The following is a 13,322-nucleotide window of genomic DNA, read 5'->3' on the forward strand; positions in this document are numbered from 1 at the left end:
ATTGGGAATCGTTTTCCTAGAACAAACCAGCGATGCTATTTGTGACCCATGGCAGTGAAAGTCCAAAACATGAAGTTAGGGCTGACACTCCCTCTCTAACTTGAGCCACTGTGCTTTTCATCACGATGCCAGGAGTTGTCAGCTGTAACTCCGTCTTTTTTTGGCTTGTGTCACAACCTAATAAGTTACAGGCCAGCTTCTCCTGTCGATGTTTTTGCTGCACAGAAGGCTTCACATTTTGTAAGCTTTTACAGCACAGCTGTGCTCAGAGATAAAACAGAATGTGTATACAGTACAGTATGCATTCAACTGATGCACTAGATTCTTCCCACCATATGTATGGAGTGGTGTGCATTTCACTCTGATACCTCACTGCCAAAACTGCCAGAAGCAAATAAACAAATGGCGGAAGAGAGACACCATATGAGGCAGTGCCAGGCACATGACCTAGACTTCCAGAAAGAGACCCAGGCTGCTTTTAAAGGATTGTAGTGCACCAATTTTTTTAAGCCTCACCTCCCGCCTGTGGAATGTTCTGCCAGTGCATGCTGTGAAGTGTGCCGGTTGTTAAAGAGCACTCATAGAATTCCCTTTCCTGCTAAGCAGCTGATGTTGTGGCTTCGTGTGCTCAATACTCATTTCACCTTCCTTCAATGCAAGTGATTCTCCATCAAGTTTCTTAACTGAGAGAGAGGAACAATGGAGATGTGCGAAACAGTCTAATTCTGGATGCTACTCTAAAAAGAGCACATGTAATTAGGATAATGAGATTAATAATATTAGTAACAATTTAATGATTAATATATAAACAATGGAAGGGAGACAAATGGTTGTTCCAGCTCGTTCCCCACAAAAAAAGTCACTAAGTTGCATTTCACAGCATCGATGGTGAAGATGCCTGCAATAAAATGACACGAACATTAATTACATAGTTAGATGTAAGTAATTTAAATGGTAATTCTGTTCCTGGAACTCACACTCTGAATATGAAAAGACAATTCCTCGGCTTCTTTTCTCTCTGGCCAGCTTGCTGCTAATGAAAAGATCATGGCTACCACCACAGTCCTCCTCCTGCTAGTAATAGTGGGAAACACAGATGGATTTTCCTGTCTACTGGCCTCAATCTTATGTTAGGCTGAACATCTGTCACTACCCTAGTGGTTATCTTGCTAGCTCTGGCCTTTGTCTAAGCTTAACTTCACTCATGATTGTGTGAGGGGGAAGTAGGTGCTTTCTTCACTGCAGAGTATCTGTAGGCACAGATGGTAAAAGTGTACTAAGAACAACAGAGGTCAAGATCATTCCTGTGCTTTACAAAGCCAATGCAAAGCGGTCTGGATGCAGGCAAGGGAATTTAGCCTTGAATTTTGATGGAATAAATTAGAGAATACAAAATTATGTGAAGTTTTTCAGATAGCAGCAATATTTAGTAGAGCAAGAGTGTGCTGAAACTGTTTATTTAGAGCTGGTTCTTTGCTTGTTGCATTTATACTTCTGTTTAGTGGTAATAATTAGAGCACCAGTTTCCTCCAAGCCTTGCTGCCTCCTACTGCAATATACACTGTTGTGTATATTGTGACCAAGACAGAGACTCTACATCTCAGTCAAACAATGGGGAACTTGTGGAGCTGTGCACAGTGGATGATAGACCAAAGGCCACATTTCTGCAGGTTTCTCCAAACTCTTCTTGGACAGGAACATAGATAAGTCCCTGTGCTGGAAACAGAAGAGGCAAGCATTCTATTTACAGCCCAGGAGTGGACAAACCTCATGAGTACTTTTCTCTCTGAATATTGCAAAGCCTACCAGGCTGCTTAAAGTCCAGCCCTTGAATGGAGGACCCAGGGGCACTCATAGTGCAGGGGTGTGATTTTGGCAGCTCCCAGCTCTTCAGCTGTGGTACCAGTTTTGCAGAGGAGTGTCCTATCTGCATCTTTTTTCTTCCCTGTTGAAGCAGTACCTCCATTTTTGAGGAAAATGAGACAGACATGTGGCAGCAGACCGATTGCATAGGCCAACAGCTGGATTCCAGCAGGCCCAGCAACACAGTGAGTGACACATTTGAGGTGACACTGAATAGTCCACAAAATAGTGAGGAAACATTAAAGAAGGTCAGGGCTGTAAGTGACTAAGTTATTGGCTAAGTATTTGCAATATATATTGGCAAGTAGGAGCTATCTAAGGGGCAAACACATAAGAGCCTGGAATAAACACATGGAAGTTTTGAGGAGCTGACAGTGCCACCATGAAATGGTAGGGATGGCATGTAAATACTTGTACATATGCCTGATGAGACATCAATGCTTACTGGGAGTTTGCAGTCTGGTGAAGCCCTAAGGGATGCTTTTCAAGACAGGAGCTGAGAATGAGAAGCTGAAAAGAGAATCATAGTATCATTAAGGTTGGAAAAGACCTTCAATGTTATCAAGTCCACCTGTCAAAATTGATCATCAAGTCCAACCATCAAAATCAGGATTACAGGATTACATGGCAAAACATGCAGATTTTTGCTGTGTGGTAAGGGGCCAGGTGATTCGGGGGGAGAGACATTTGAGTGAATGCAGAAGACAGAAAAATGTGTTTCTTTCTGTTCTTTTTTTGAGTGGAACCATCCCCATTTTTTAAGTGTATCTTTAAGAGTTAAATTAGTTTGTTTGTTTTTTTTTCTGTAATAGCAATGAACAGAGTCGAAGAAAAGATGTAGTCTGATAAAACTTGGGGCCTGAAGTAAACTGCAGAGAACAGTTAGAAATGGATTACTTTAGATTCAGAAACCTGGCCAAAGATCTACTTGCAACTGCTCCCCCCGGAAGATGGTAGTGAAGGGAGCTGGAAGGATGGAGGTGTTTTTCAGCACATTTTTTCTTATTGTGACAGAAAGGAAAACTCAGAACGGGACTTCTCAAATCCCTAGGCAAGCTGGGAAGATAAATTATAGTCAGTTGCATCCTATTGCCTGAAAAGATCTGTGTGCTCTGAGCGTTCTTATTAGTTTGAGCAGACAGTTTCCTGGTTTGAGACATGATATACGTTTTTGGAATCCCTCCAAATGACAGAGGGTTGCAGTGGGCAGTAGAGAGCACAGGCATGCCCCTGTGATTTAGGCATAACTTTCTGACAGTGCTGAGAGAAAGCTCAGAGGTGTTTTGGTTAGGTCCTGTTTGTCAGTGAGAGCATGGCATCCCACATGGTCATGACTTCTTATTAAAATAGAGTGGGTATCCTAGAATAGGAGGGGTACCTCATTTGGACTGTATCAGCCTAGTACTCTGTGAAACATCTTTGAAAGTAAAACTTTGAATAAAAACCTCAAAAAAAGGTGCCAGGGGACAAGGAAGAAGTACTATACCTGGTGTTAGACCCAAAGGCAGTGGCAATATTGTGACCTCAGTCTCTGACCTCTGCCTGGGCTGCTGGGAATTAAAATGAATGGTCCTCACCACCAGGCAGGTTTTGCTTTTTTCCTGCTTGTATGTGCCACTATCTCACCTTTTATTGCAGCCATTCATCATTGGCAGCAGGACTGGAAGATGATATTAAGGTTGTAGAATATGTCATTTGTATCAAAGCTTTCCCTCATTTCTTTTCACCCTCTACTTGCCTGTTCTCCGTGCCTACATTCCTGTTGGGTTTTGCCCCCCTCTCCAGACCAGTCATCCCTTGGCCCAGCTCATAAATGATTGCTTTAATAATATTATAGCCCCTCCATTTTCATGTGTGAATGACCCAAGTGACATGTGGCTTGTAACCAGACCAGGAAGAGATTTCTATTTTCACCCTTTAAAAGGCCACAGAAAATAGAGAGAATAGGATCCTGCCTGTCTTGCAGTGGTCCCAGACAAGCATTTATGGCCGTGCAGTAGCTTGCAGACACAGCCTATTTGAGGGAAAGCTTTACCAGCCAGACCTGGCCACTGTTTTTCCTTCTCTGCATTTATTCAAAGCTTAGAGCTGTTTATACACCATGAAGATGGGAATTGAAGAAAAAGAGTACATGTAGAATTTACCAGCTGTTTAAGTCTTATTGTTACCTTCTGTATCGATCAAATCCGTTGCCTCTTAATTGGATATTGACTGTTGTGAGGCAAATAAGGCAAGCTGTCAGAGGGGGGAGGGATGGGGCACGAGGTTTATCTTAATGGTATGTTGATCATGACTAGTCTATAAAAGCCAGTGGGAGAGGAGTTCATTAAACCAGCCTGCAATTGCTTTAAAAAAATATGCTCTGAGTCAAGATGATTAATCATATATGTGGCATCGCAATCAGAGAAAATCCGCATTGTTGCTCTGGTATTTACAATGCAAAAGCTTGAAATATGAAAATGCATTGAAACAAATTCACTAGGGACAGCTATCTGTTTGGTCTGTGAGCCTTAGGTAACCCTTACTAACATGTGACAGGGTTTTTTCCGGTGTTTGTTTTGGATTTTTTTCTTTATTTTTTCTTCCTCTTTGGTGTTGTGTTTTGTCTCCCTGCTTCTCTGGCAGGCTCACTGGAAATGTGTGCTTGCCCTGTGCCCAAATCTGTCACCAGGACAGGGGAACCCTTGTAGAAATGGCAGCGGTGACAAGGGATATTTGAGATACCTGACAGTGAAACACACAGAATACTTTGGAAATTGATTTTATCTCATAAATGATAGTAATCAGGGAATGTGAAGAGAGAGGGAAAGCTTATCGACTATGTTGGTGTGAGCCACTCGTTACAAAAATGGAAGCTACAGGCAAGTCTGTAGTATATTTTCATTTATTTCCTGGCTGTATTTTAGGCTGGGTATTGAATATGTTGCAATAACTGTCAGGCACGGTCCATTAGTGTCTCTGGATCAGGCCTGTCGTGAATCAGGAGGGAGATTAGCAGGACAGGCTCACGTTTATGAAGATCCCACACAGCAGTCACTTCTTGACAAAATGTTCAAAGGGGCAATAAAAAAAGTTTATTTCAAATTATTTCAACATAATGTGTTTGTTGTTATATTTATTCTTTGACAATTTGGAAGTGGTTATAAAAAATTTATGATATGGCTAAAGGTTCATGCAGTTTGAAAAATTAGCTTTTGAGCAGCCACCTGAACACTTCTCACGTATCACCATGCCATGAACTGTCAGGGAACGGGTAGTGCAGTACTGTGGAAGGTGGGAGTGCTGCAGAAACTGCCCGGGTGTTGGCTGATAAAGAAAGGAAAAGTCCCTAAGTTTGGAATGCCGTGGGAATATGAGGTTTAATGCAGAGTTTTCACTTGAGAGCATTAGGCAGTTCCTTTCTTGAGAACCTGGATTGAGGCTGTACCACCTTGGCTTGCTTGTGGACCTGAGTCACGGCACATCTCAAACCTTCTACTCCTTTCCTACAGGAAAAGCAATCCAGGGCAATAGACATTGCTATTTTAAATTCAGTTTTTAAATTCAGCTCTTTCTGGATGTACTGGGAGACTGAAAGGGACCACCAGTTTTTTCTAGGTATTTTATGACCCAGGTAGAAAGGGCCATAAATGTACAGCATTGCAAACTGTATAAAAATAAAATCCAGATTTTGCCTGGAAGGATGAGAAGTCCAGCAGGAAATCAGGGTTCTTCTACAAAGTATATGAAACAAAAGTGGGGGAAAGGAAGCAAAAGTTTTATAGAATCCAGAAAATGGAATCCATTTTTTGGTGTAAGTTTTAAGTACGGTAGGATGGAAGTTATTACTTTAGCAGGCACTAGAGTAGTACTGTTATTAGTATTTCTTTTTGATCCACTTATAATATTCCTTACATTATAATAGAGTTTGCAGCTTGCATTTTAAACATAAACTGTGGAGAATTTTATACCATGAAATCCTGAGTAAAAAATGTAATACATAAAGCTGGACCATTCTGAGCCATAGCCTGTGGAAGACAAGCATTAAAAAAAAAGAAAAAAAAAAAGAAAAAAAAAAAGAAAAAAAGAAAAAAAAAGAAAAGATCCTTAAATAACTGTTCTTCAGATTTGCAGGCACATTTGTTTGGATTTTTTAGTGTGCTTCAGTTATGCAAGAAAATGAACGTGACAGTCCTCAGTTGCTTTGACAAGGATAATTTCAGAAACGCTGCCCTATCATTCCACAGTTTGGCACCTTCTCCTTCTTTGTTGTAATGCATTTTTTCTGGGTTGGCTTTTCTCAGCAAAAGTGCCTGTTTGTCAGGAGATTTTACATGTGTTCAGAAAGGAATGATGAGGTGGTGTGGGCTGGATTTGGTTAGAATAGCAAGTTTGACCTGGTGACTATTTATTTTTGAAGTCAGGGAGTATTTCGTCTGTCAGCACAGTGGAGAAGTTTGCAGGATATTCAGAATTAGATATTTTCTCAGAGCTTAATCACACTGTCCAGATCATTGGCTCCTGAAATCGCTTCCACACCAAACCTTCTCCTAAACATGAGGACTCAAGATGTTTCTCTAATCCAGTCTGCCATTAGTGGTTTTGCATCTAGGTTCTGTATTTGCTTTTGAAACGGCAACTAATATTTGAAAAGAGGTTGGAGTTTGGGTCTAGATTCATCACTGTCTTTACTGGACATGTCAGAGTAAGGCAAGAGCAGCTGTGAGCAAGAGCTGTGGCAGCAGTGGGGACCATTGTTTTGCTGAGGATACCTGCAGGGGATTGAACCTGCTCAGGCTCTGCTTAGGTAGTTTGTGGGGACATCTTTGCTCCTTCTTGGGGACCATATCTCTTTCCTCTGGGAAAGGGACTGCACAGTTGTGGGGTCTGTACTGTAATTTAGAGGAGCCAGGAGCAGCTGAGTGCCAGGGAGAGATTTCATGGAAGTCTGTGGAGAGACCCCAAGCAACAAAATGGCAACAAAACCTGTCTCCTGCAGTACACCCTCTTCTCAGGACCTGGGAAGAGCTGCATGTGCAGTCCCAAGGTTTGGCTTGTCACGGTGATGCTGTTCTACTGGTTTCTATCCACTGGTGCCTTCTTCCAGCATAAACAAAGTCTCAGTTCCTAACGTCAGTAATGGGTGGAGATGTGCACGCGTGTGTTGGTACATGTGCTCGTGTGGCATGTCTGGGGAGAGAAGAGGAGGCAACAAGTCAGCAAAAGCCCTTCTGGTTTTCCTTTGCATACTTAATAAGGAAGTTACAAGAGGGCATATTCCCAATTTCTTTTTAACTTTGTAGATCACCTCCAGTAGACAGATTGTCTCACAGACCACTTCCCCTCCCCTTGGCGATCAAATAACATTCCTGTGGTGACTACAGCAGTTGCTTACATGGAAAAATAACATTAGGAAAGTATTTAATGTATTTTTAGCTGTCTTTAAATGCATTTTAGCAGCTGGAAATGAGGGGAGTTAGTAGCACGTGACCTGCCAGCTCTCCATAGACCACCACCAAGTGTGCAGAGAGTCACTGCTGGTAAAGAGACCTCAGTCTGGAAAATATTGGGTAGGGTGGTCACCTCTAACCTGTTCTGGTCACTGGAGGTCAGGCTAAAGAGATAAACCTCAATTTTTGTGGGATGTAAATGATGACAACTTGATAAACAATCAGCGTGATTTTAGGTCCTTTCTTTTCACTGATCTGAGTCTTGGGAGATTTTATGAGACCTTGTTCTGACATGTTTTCAAAGTACCTGGGACTTTTTCAAAAGTCTTGAGAAGATTTTAGAGGTTCGGAGTGGTGAAATATTACAGCTGTAGAGATCAGTGAATTGAGTGCAGCTGAGAGAGACCATCAAATAAATACCGCTTATTCCATCACTCTGTGATTCAGGAAAATCTTGAAATCCTTGTGAAGAGCAAACCTCTCATCAAACTGAGGGAAGACTTTCTCTGAGCTGAGGGCTTGCTCACTGTGTGAGCAACCACTTGCAACTGTGTGGTTGCTGAACAAGGGAACATCGTCTCTGGACCATCTCCCCTGGCCCCGTTCCATTCCCAGCACAGCACCCCCAGCCAGGACCCTGATGTTGGGCTCTCCCACCACTCTGCCCACAGCAAGCATGTTCATATTTCTGGGAAAAATATACCCAGCAGGTGGAAGTTTAGTACTATTTTTACTATTGCTGGTACAGTGAATGTAGAGAGCATGATAATTGATTATCTGGGACAACAGAAATGCACAGGAACTGGAATTTCAAGGATTAGGGTCTCCCCAAGGATTTCCTTCGAGTTTCAGTGAAAGGAGAGATAACCTTTGTGGTGGAAACGGAAACAGAGCTTTCAGTTCCCATCTGCAGCCAGCCTCTGGAGACAATAGTATTAAGGGTGATGTAAATTTCCTCTGTTCATCGCCACGGGACAGGAGCCTCGACTCAATTATCTGCACTTCTATAGCAACGCTATTCAGCTCCTTGCAGCTTATTCTCTGTCCTACCACAGACATTCAGCTAATGCCTGCTGCCTTTAATGTATCTGGGGGTAACATTCCCGTGTTTCATCTGTTTCAAAGGACATTTATGGAAATTAGGTGGCAATTTTATCCCGAGTAAGCAGACTAATATTCTGTCACTCTGCCTTACTCCAGTGACTGTTGCTCTTAATGTTAGTGTTCTTGGTTAAGTGGCATTAGAGTTTTGTGGACTAAGCAGTAGGATATTTTTTTGCAAATGCATTGTCACATTTTAGTGGAAGCTTTGCATTAACAAGTTCCATCTTAATAAATTATTTGGTTCAACCTACCTTGTGACTTATACTATCATAAGATCCCATCCTTAATATTAAAATGTAAGCACAGATTTCCTCTCCCAAGGCTAAAGCTGCATAAAAAGACTTACACTGAAGCTAAGAGATCCTCTGTCTGGATCAAGATAATTTTTCTCTGAGAATAAGGAGAAACAAATATCCACGTTCTTTGGAGAGGAGGAAATTCTGCTGTAGATTGTTCTTCCTCCGTTGTGTTAAAAAAAGGAATCTTGACTGAATATATAGTCTGTTTCCAAACTATTGGCATCTTTCACAAATATAGGCTGGCTGGCTTACGAACAAATAGCACAGTTTCTGGAGCCAAAGATAGTTGTCATCATGCACTTATTAATGAGTACACATATCTCTGAACATCAAATGCTGTGCTATTTTCAGAGAGATCCTCTCAGATCCTGTTTTCTGGTTTAGTTTTTTTAATTTTTTTTCCTTAGCCTCCTGCCATTTTCTTTCAGAGCGCAGCAGTAGAAAGCAGAGAAAAAAGAGACCTAGGAATGGAGATGCTCTCATCTGTCCAGCTTCCCCACATCAGGAGCTACTCCATGCGTGTCATTCCTGGCAGATGTTTGCCTAATCTGCTCTTAAAAAACTCCAGTGATGGGGCTTTGACAGTCTCCTTAGGCAATCTGCTCCAGTGCTTTGCTGTACCTGTCATTAAGAAGGGCTTCCTGATATCTAACCTGCAATTAAAGGCCATGATTTCCCACACATCCCATCATCAGGCTGACCTTACAGCCAAACCAAGTCAACTGCACCTCCACCAAGTCAACTGCAGTTTCCTCACTAGGTCATCTTTGCCAGCCCTGTTCCTCGGGCAGTGTGCTCTACTCTGGCAGCAGCAGTGAGGTGTGTGTGTGTATGTGTGTGTTTGTGCCACTGCTCTTGTCAGGTGTCCAGCCCGCTGTCCCCAGCGGCTGGCGATGGGCCGCTTTCCCTCTTGGATCCCATGCAGCTGACGGGAAGGTGGCTGTCTGCCAGGAGAGGGTATTGAATTAGGAGATTCAGTAAATCCCAGGAGAGGCACTGCCACACTGAAGTTGCAGCAGTTTTGCCCTGATAAAACTAGCAGTGCTAACCATGGTTCCAGGCCTCAGAACACGAGTTGATGCCTTTTTTTGTCCTGGAACAAAATGTGCTGTAAGAGCAGTTGTCTCATTTATTACATGTATGCAATCAATCACATCTAGCAGCTAATACATATATTTTTTAATGAGAGCACTCTTATAATAATCTTAGTAGTATTAAAGCATTTTCTAAAAAAATCAGAGTGATCATAGATTTGGCTTGGGTTTTTTTTTGCAGTTTTCTTTTGGACAGTAGCATCCCATGGCTGCCAGGCCTGATGGCAAAGCTGTAGATGCCAGCTTGCTGTGAGTGAGATGCTGGGGAACCGAGGCAGTCACGAGGTGTGCAGCAGTGACTGAGAGTGGGTCAGTGTAGGCACAGATGCATCACAATATTATCATTGCAAGATTAATTCTGAGCCACTTTTTTAATATGCTTAGAACAGTGATGAACATTGTAAGAGTGTTTCTTTCTTTAAATTATTTACAAGTGGAAGACGGTAGTAATGAATTAATGTAAAGATATTGGAGAATTAGTCCTGACTGCTCAGAATAGGTGTTTTTTACAATGGAAATCAGCTAGCTAAATTAGGAGTATTTCTGCTGCCTGAGCAAATTATGGCAGTATGTAGCTAAACAGGTTTTGAGACTAGGAAATTTTAGTGATATCCAAAATTAAATAAGGCAAGGTTTAGATCGGTAGGAGCAGGAGCATGTTGCCATCAGCAGGGGTGCGTAACCTTTGTGCAACTGGCAATTTTGGTAAGAGGGCCAAGATCAGTGGGGTTTGTCTCTGTATTTTGACAGATGCACTGCAAACACCCTGATACCCATTTCATTTTACAAGGTGTGTGTGTGTGCACCAAGATAACACTCCAGAGGGTCACTGGCAGGTTACAATGTGCCAGCCGTCACATGCACAATGTGTTGCATGGTGCCAAGATACAATTTCAGGGTCTGGGGGCACCAACAGCATTCAGAGCCCCACACAACACCTGTGCCCCACCAGCATCTCCCTAGCTGTCCATCACTGAGCATCCCATTGGCATCTGTTTTCCCAAGCTGACAGGTCTGTTTCTATTTGTGCAAGGCATTTTTAATGCAATTCATCCCCTAGTTGTCTTCTAGATGACCTGGAAGAGCTTCAGTGTGTTGCACATATTCCTTCAAGGAGGAAAGAAAAGGGCAAATTTTGTTTTCAAAATGAGAATATTGAGGGTTTTTTCTTTAGAAAAACTAGTCAGATTTGAACTTTGTGTTCCACACAGCATGGAGGTAGAGTTATTGTGTAAGAGAGGTTTCAGTTTCAAACCAATAATTAGAAGAATACATTTAAACCTTTGTCAAGTGACTTCAGATTCTCAGGAGTCCTCTTTCTTGTGGTTTTAAAGCAAAATTTTAAACATTTTTCACCCCACAACTATTGAGGTCATTGAAAGAAAATACCTATAAACTGCTAGGAAACATACAGAATAAACTTTCTTCCTACTTCCCTGTTCTTGTAATAATCATCAATGTTAGGTACTTCTGAAAATACACCTTTGGACAAATTTTGCACTGTTAAAAATGTAATTTTCTATCAGGCAAAGTGTGTTCACGCCCCATGGCTGAGGCCCAAGTCAAAACCTGCTGGAGTCAAGGGGCTTTCATTGAGGTGCAGACCCTGCATGTTTTCCTAAAAATGGACAGTGCTGTTAGCCCACGTCTCCCCTTTCCCAACCCTCTCCTCAGGGAGAGGCAGAAGCCTGTTTGAAGACAAACAAGTCGCAGAGCCTGTAAGGTGTAAATATCTTTCATAAATGCCAACGCTGAAAAGCCTGAGTGTCGGGCGCGTGACACGCGACGACAGGCAGTTCTCGCACACGAGGGGTGAGCAATGTGCCAGGGCTGCCACAGGAGCCCAGGTGTGCCCAAATCGCACCTGGGCATCCCTGGACACCCCTGCCCCGGGGAACACACATGGGGCAGCAGGAGGGACGGGGGGCAGGGCTACCTGCTCCTCACCCCACTGCCCCTGCCCGCACCCCTCGCCCTGATCCGGTCACCCTGCCTCTGCCCTCCTCCTCTCCCCAGCTTCTTTGGGCAGGGGCTGATTTAAATAGGTTGGCAGGGAGCCAGGAGCTCATCATTTTAATGCAGTGTAAAATGGAATGTGCATAATTATATGCAAGCCATATGTGAGGGAGACAGCTCAGCTGTGAATTTTGGGAGGCTGTGAGAGGGAGAGAGCGAACAGTCAGGAATCAGATGAGATGGAGCGGAACGGAGTGCAAGTGTCACTCAAATGAACAGTGTAATGAGCGTATTGCTGACACTCCTCCTTTCACCTGCTTCTCCCTTTTGCTTTAACTCAAAAGCAGAAAATGCTCAAGATGAGAAGGGAAAAATACTATATGCAAGCAGGATTGCTAATGGGCTCTGGTAATGTCTCCATTTAAACTTCAGCTTTCTTAATTAACAGTGTAGTTACAAATAACCAGTAACTTCTAATGCATCTTTGTCATTAAATATTTTGACCGCATTTGACTAAAGGATCATTGTTCTCACTGGATGATTTCTCCTTTCAAAGCTTCACTTAAACATGGAGGGGGAATCCATTTATTTGTAATAGTATTACATGTAAATTATGAGTATGAAAACTTTTTTTTTTTCCTTTTTGGCCTTACTGTTAAAATGAAAATACAAGTACATTATCCAGGGATTGCTTAAGCATGTCAAAAAGTTTAAACAAGTACATATGTAATGTAATCCTGAAAAATGCAATGGAGTAAATTGAAACCCTGAGTTGCTCAGTTTCCAGCTCAAATATTTAATTTTGGTTTTGTCTTTTGTTGTTCTAATTATTACTCCACAATGAATTTGCATGTTCAATCTAAGCTATGTAAGAAAACAGCATCCCAAGTTCTCATATCTAAAAGGTGTACTGATTATTTAAAGAAACTTTTTAATAATGTTGTATTTTGGGATTCCCGTCTGTTTTAATGATCTGAGCTGTTATGCTTTTAGCTATTTTTTTCCTTCCATTATTTGTAAGTCCCTAAATAGGCCATTATATTTCCCTTCAGGCTAGAGATGAAGATGGACATGCTGAAAATTTTCCCCAGCAGCACTATGCTAAGGAAACTCCAAGACTTGCCTTCAAGAATAACTGCGAACTACTTGTAAGAATAACATACTTACAACAAGTCTAGATTGTTACTTTAGCACAGTGAAAACCGTTTTTTTTTTTTTAAAAGGCTTTTGTTCATTATGACATACATTATGAAATATGAGAGGTTTTTTTTTTACTGTTTTAGTGTTCTAATGCTAGTTCTGCTATCCATGAACAGTTTAAGATCTCAAATTGTGAAAAATATAATATATTTGATGTCAGCACATGAATGGCCTTGTCTTACTACCTTGTCTTGCACTGGTAAATCAGGGAGAGCCATGCAGGGAGTGGCTGGTGATGCACGGAAAGCCCCCCCCCCCCCCCACCCCTTCCCCCAAAGCACCCCAAAACTCACTCTCCCATCCACCTTTTAGTGCTGCCTTGTTTTTGGGTGGTGGTGCTGCATTTTGTTCTGCTAACAGGCAGTCATCCCTTCAGA

General features: G+C 42.2%; 1 protein-coding gene across 1 annotated transcript in view; it reads left to right on the plus strand.

Moving 5' to 3' along the window:
* SOBP (sine oculis binding protein homolog) overlaps positions 1-13,322 on the plus strand; it is a 114,264-nt gene that overhangs the window by 50,857 nt on the left and 50,085 nt on the right. The window contains exon 5 of the mRNA XM_023923902.2: positions 12,798-12,893. Coding sequence (XP_023779670.1) covers positions 12,798-12,893 — 96 coding nt within the window. The remainder of the gene's footprint in view (positions 1-12,797; positions 12,894-13,322) is intronic.

Source organism: Cyanistes caeruleus, chromosome 2 (assembly GCF_971803275.1).
Source record: "Cyanistes caeruleus chromosome 2, bCyaCae1.hap1.1, whole genome shotgun sequence".
In the NCBI taxonomy this organism is placed as follows: domain Eukaryota; kingdom Metazoa; phylum Chordata; class Aves; order Passeriformes; family Paridae; genus Cyanistes; species Cyanistes caeruleus.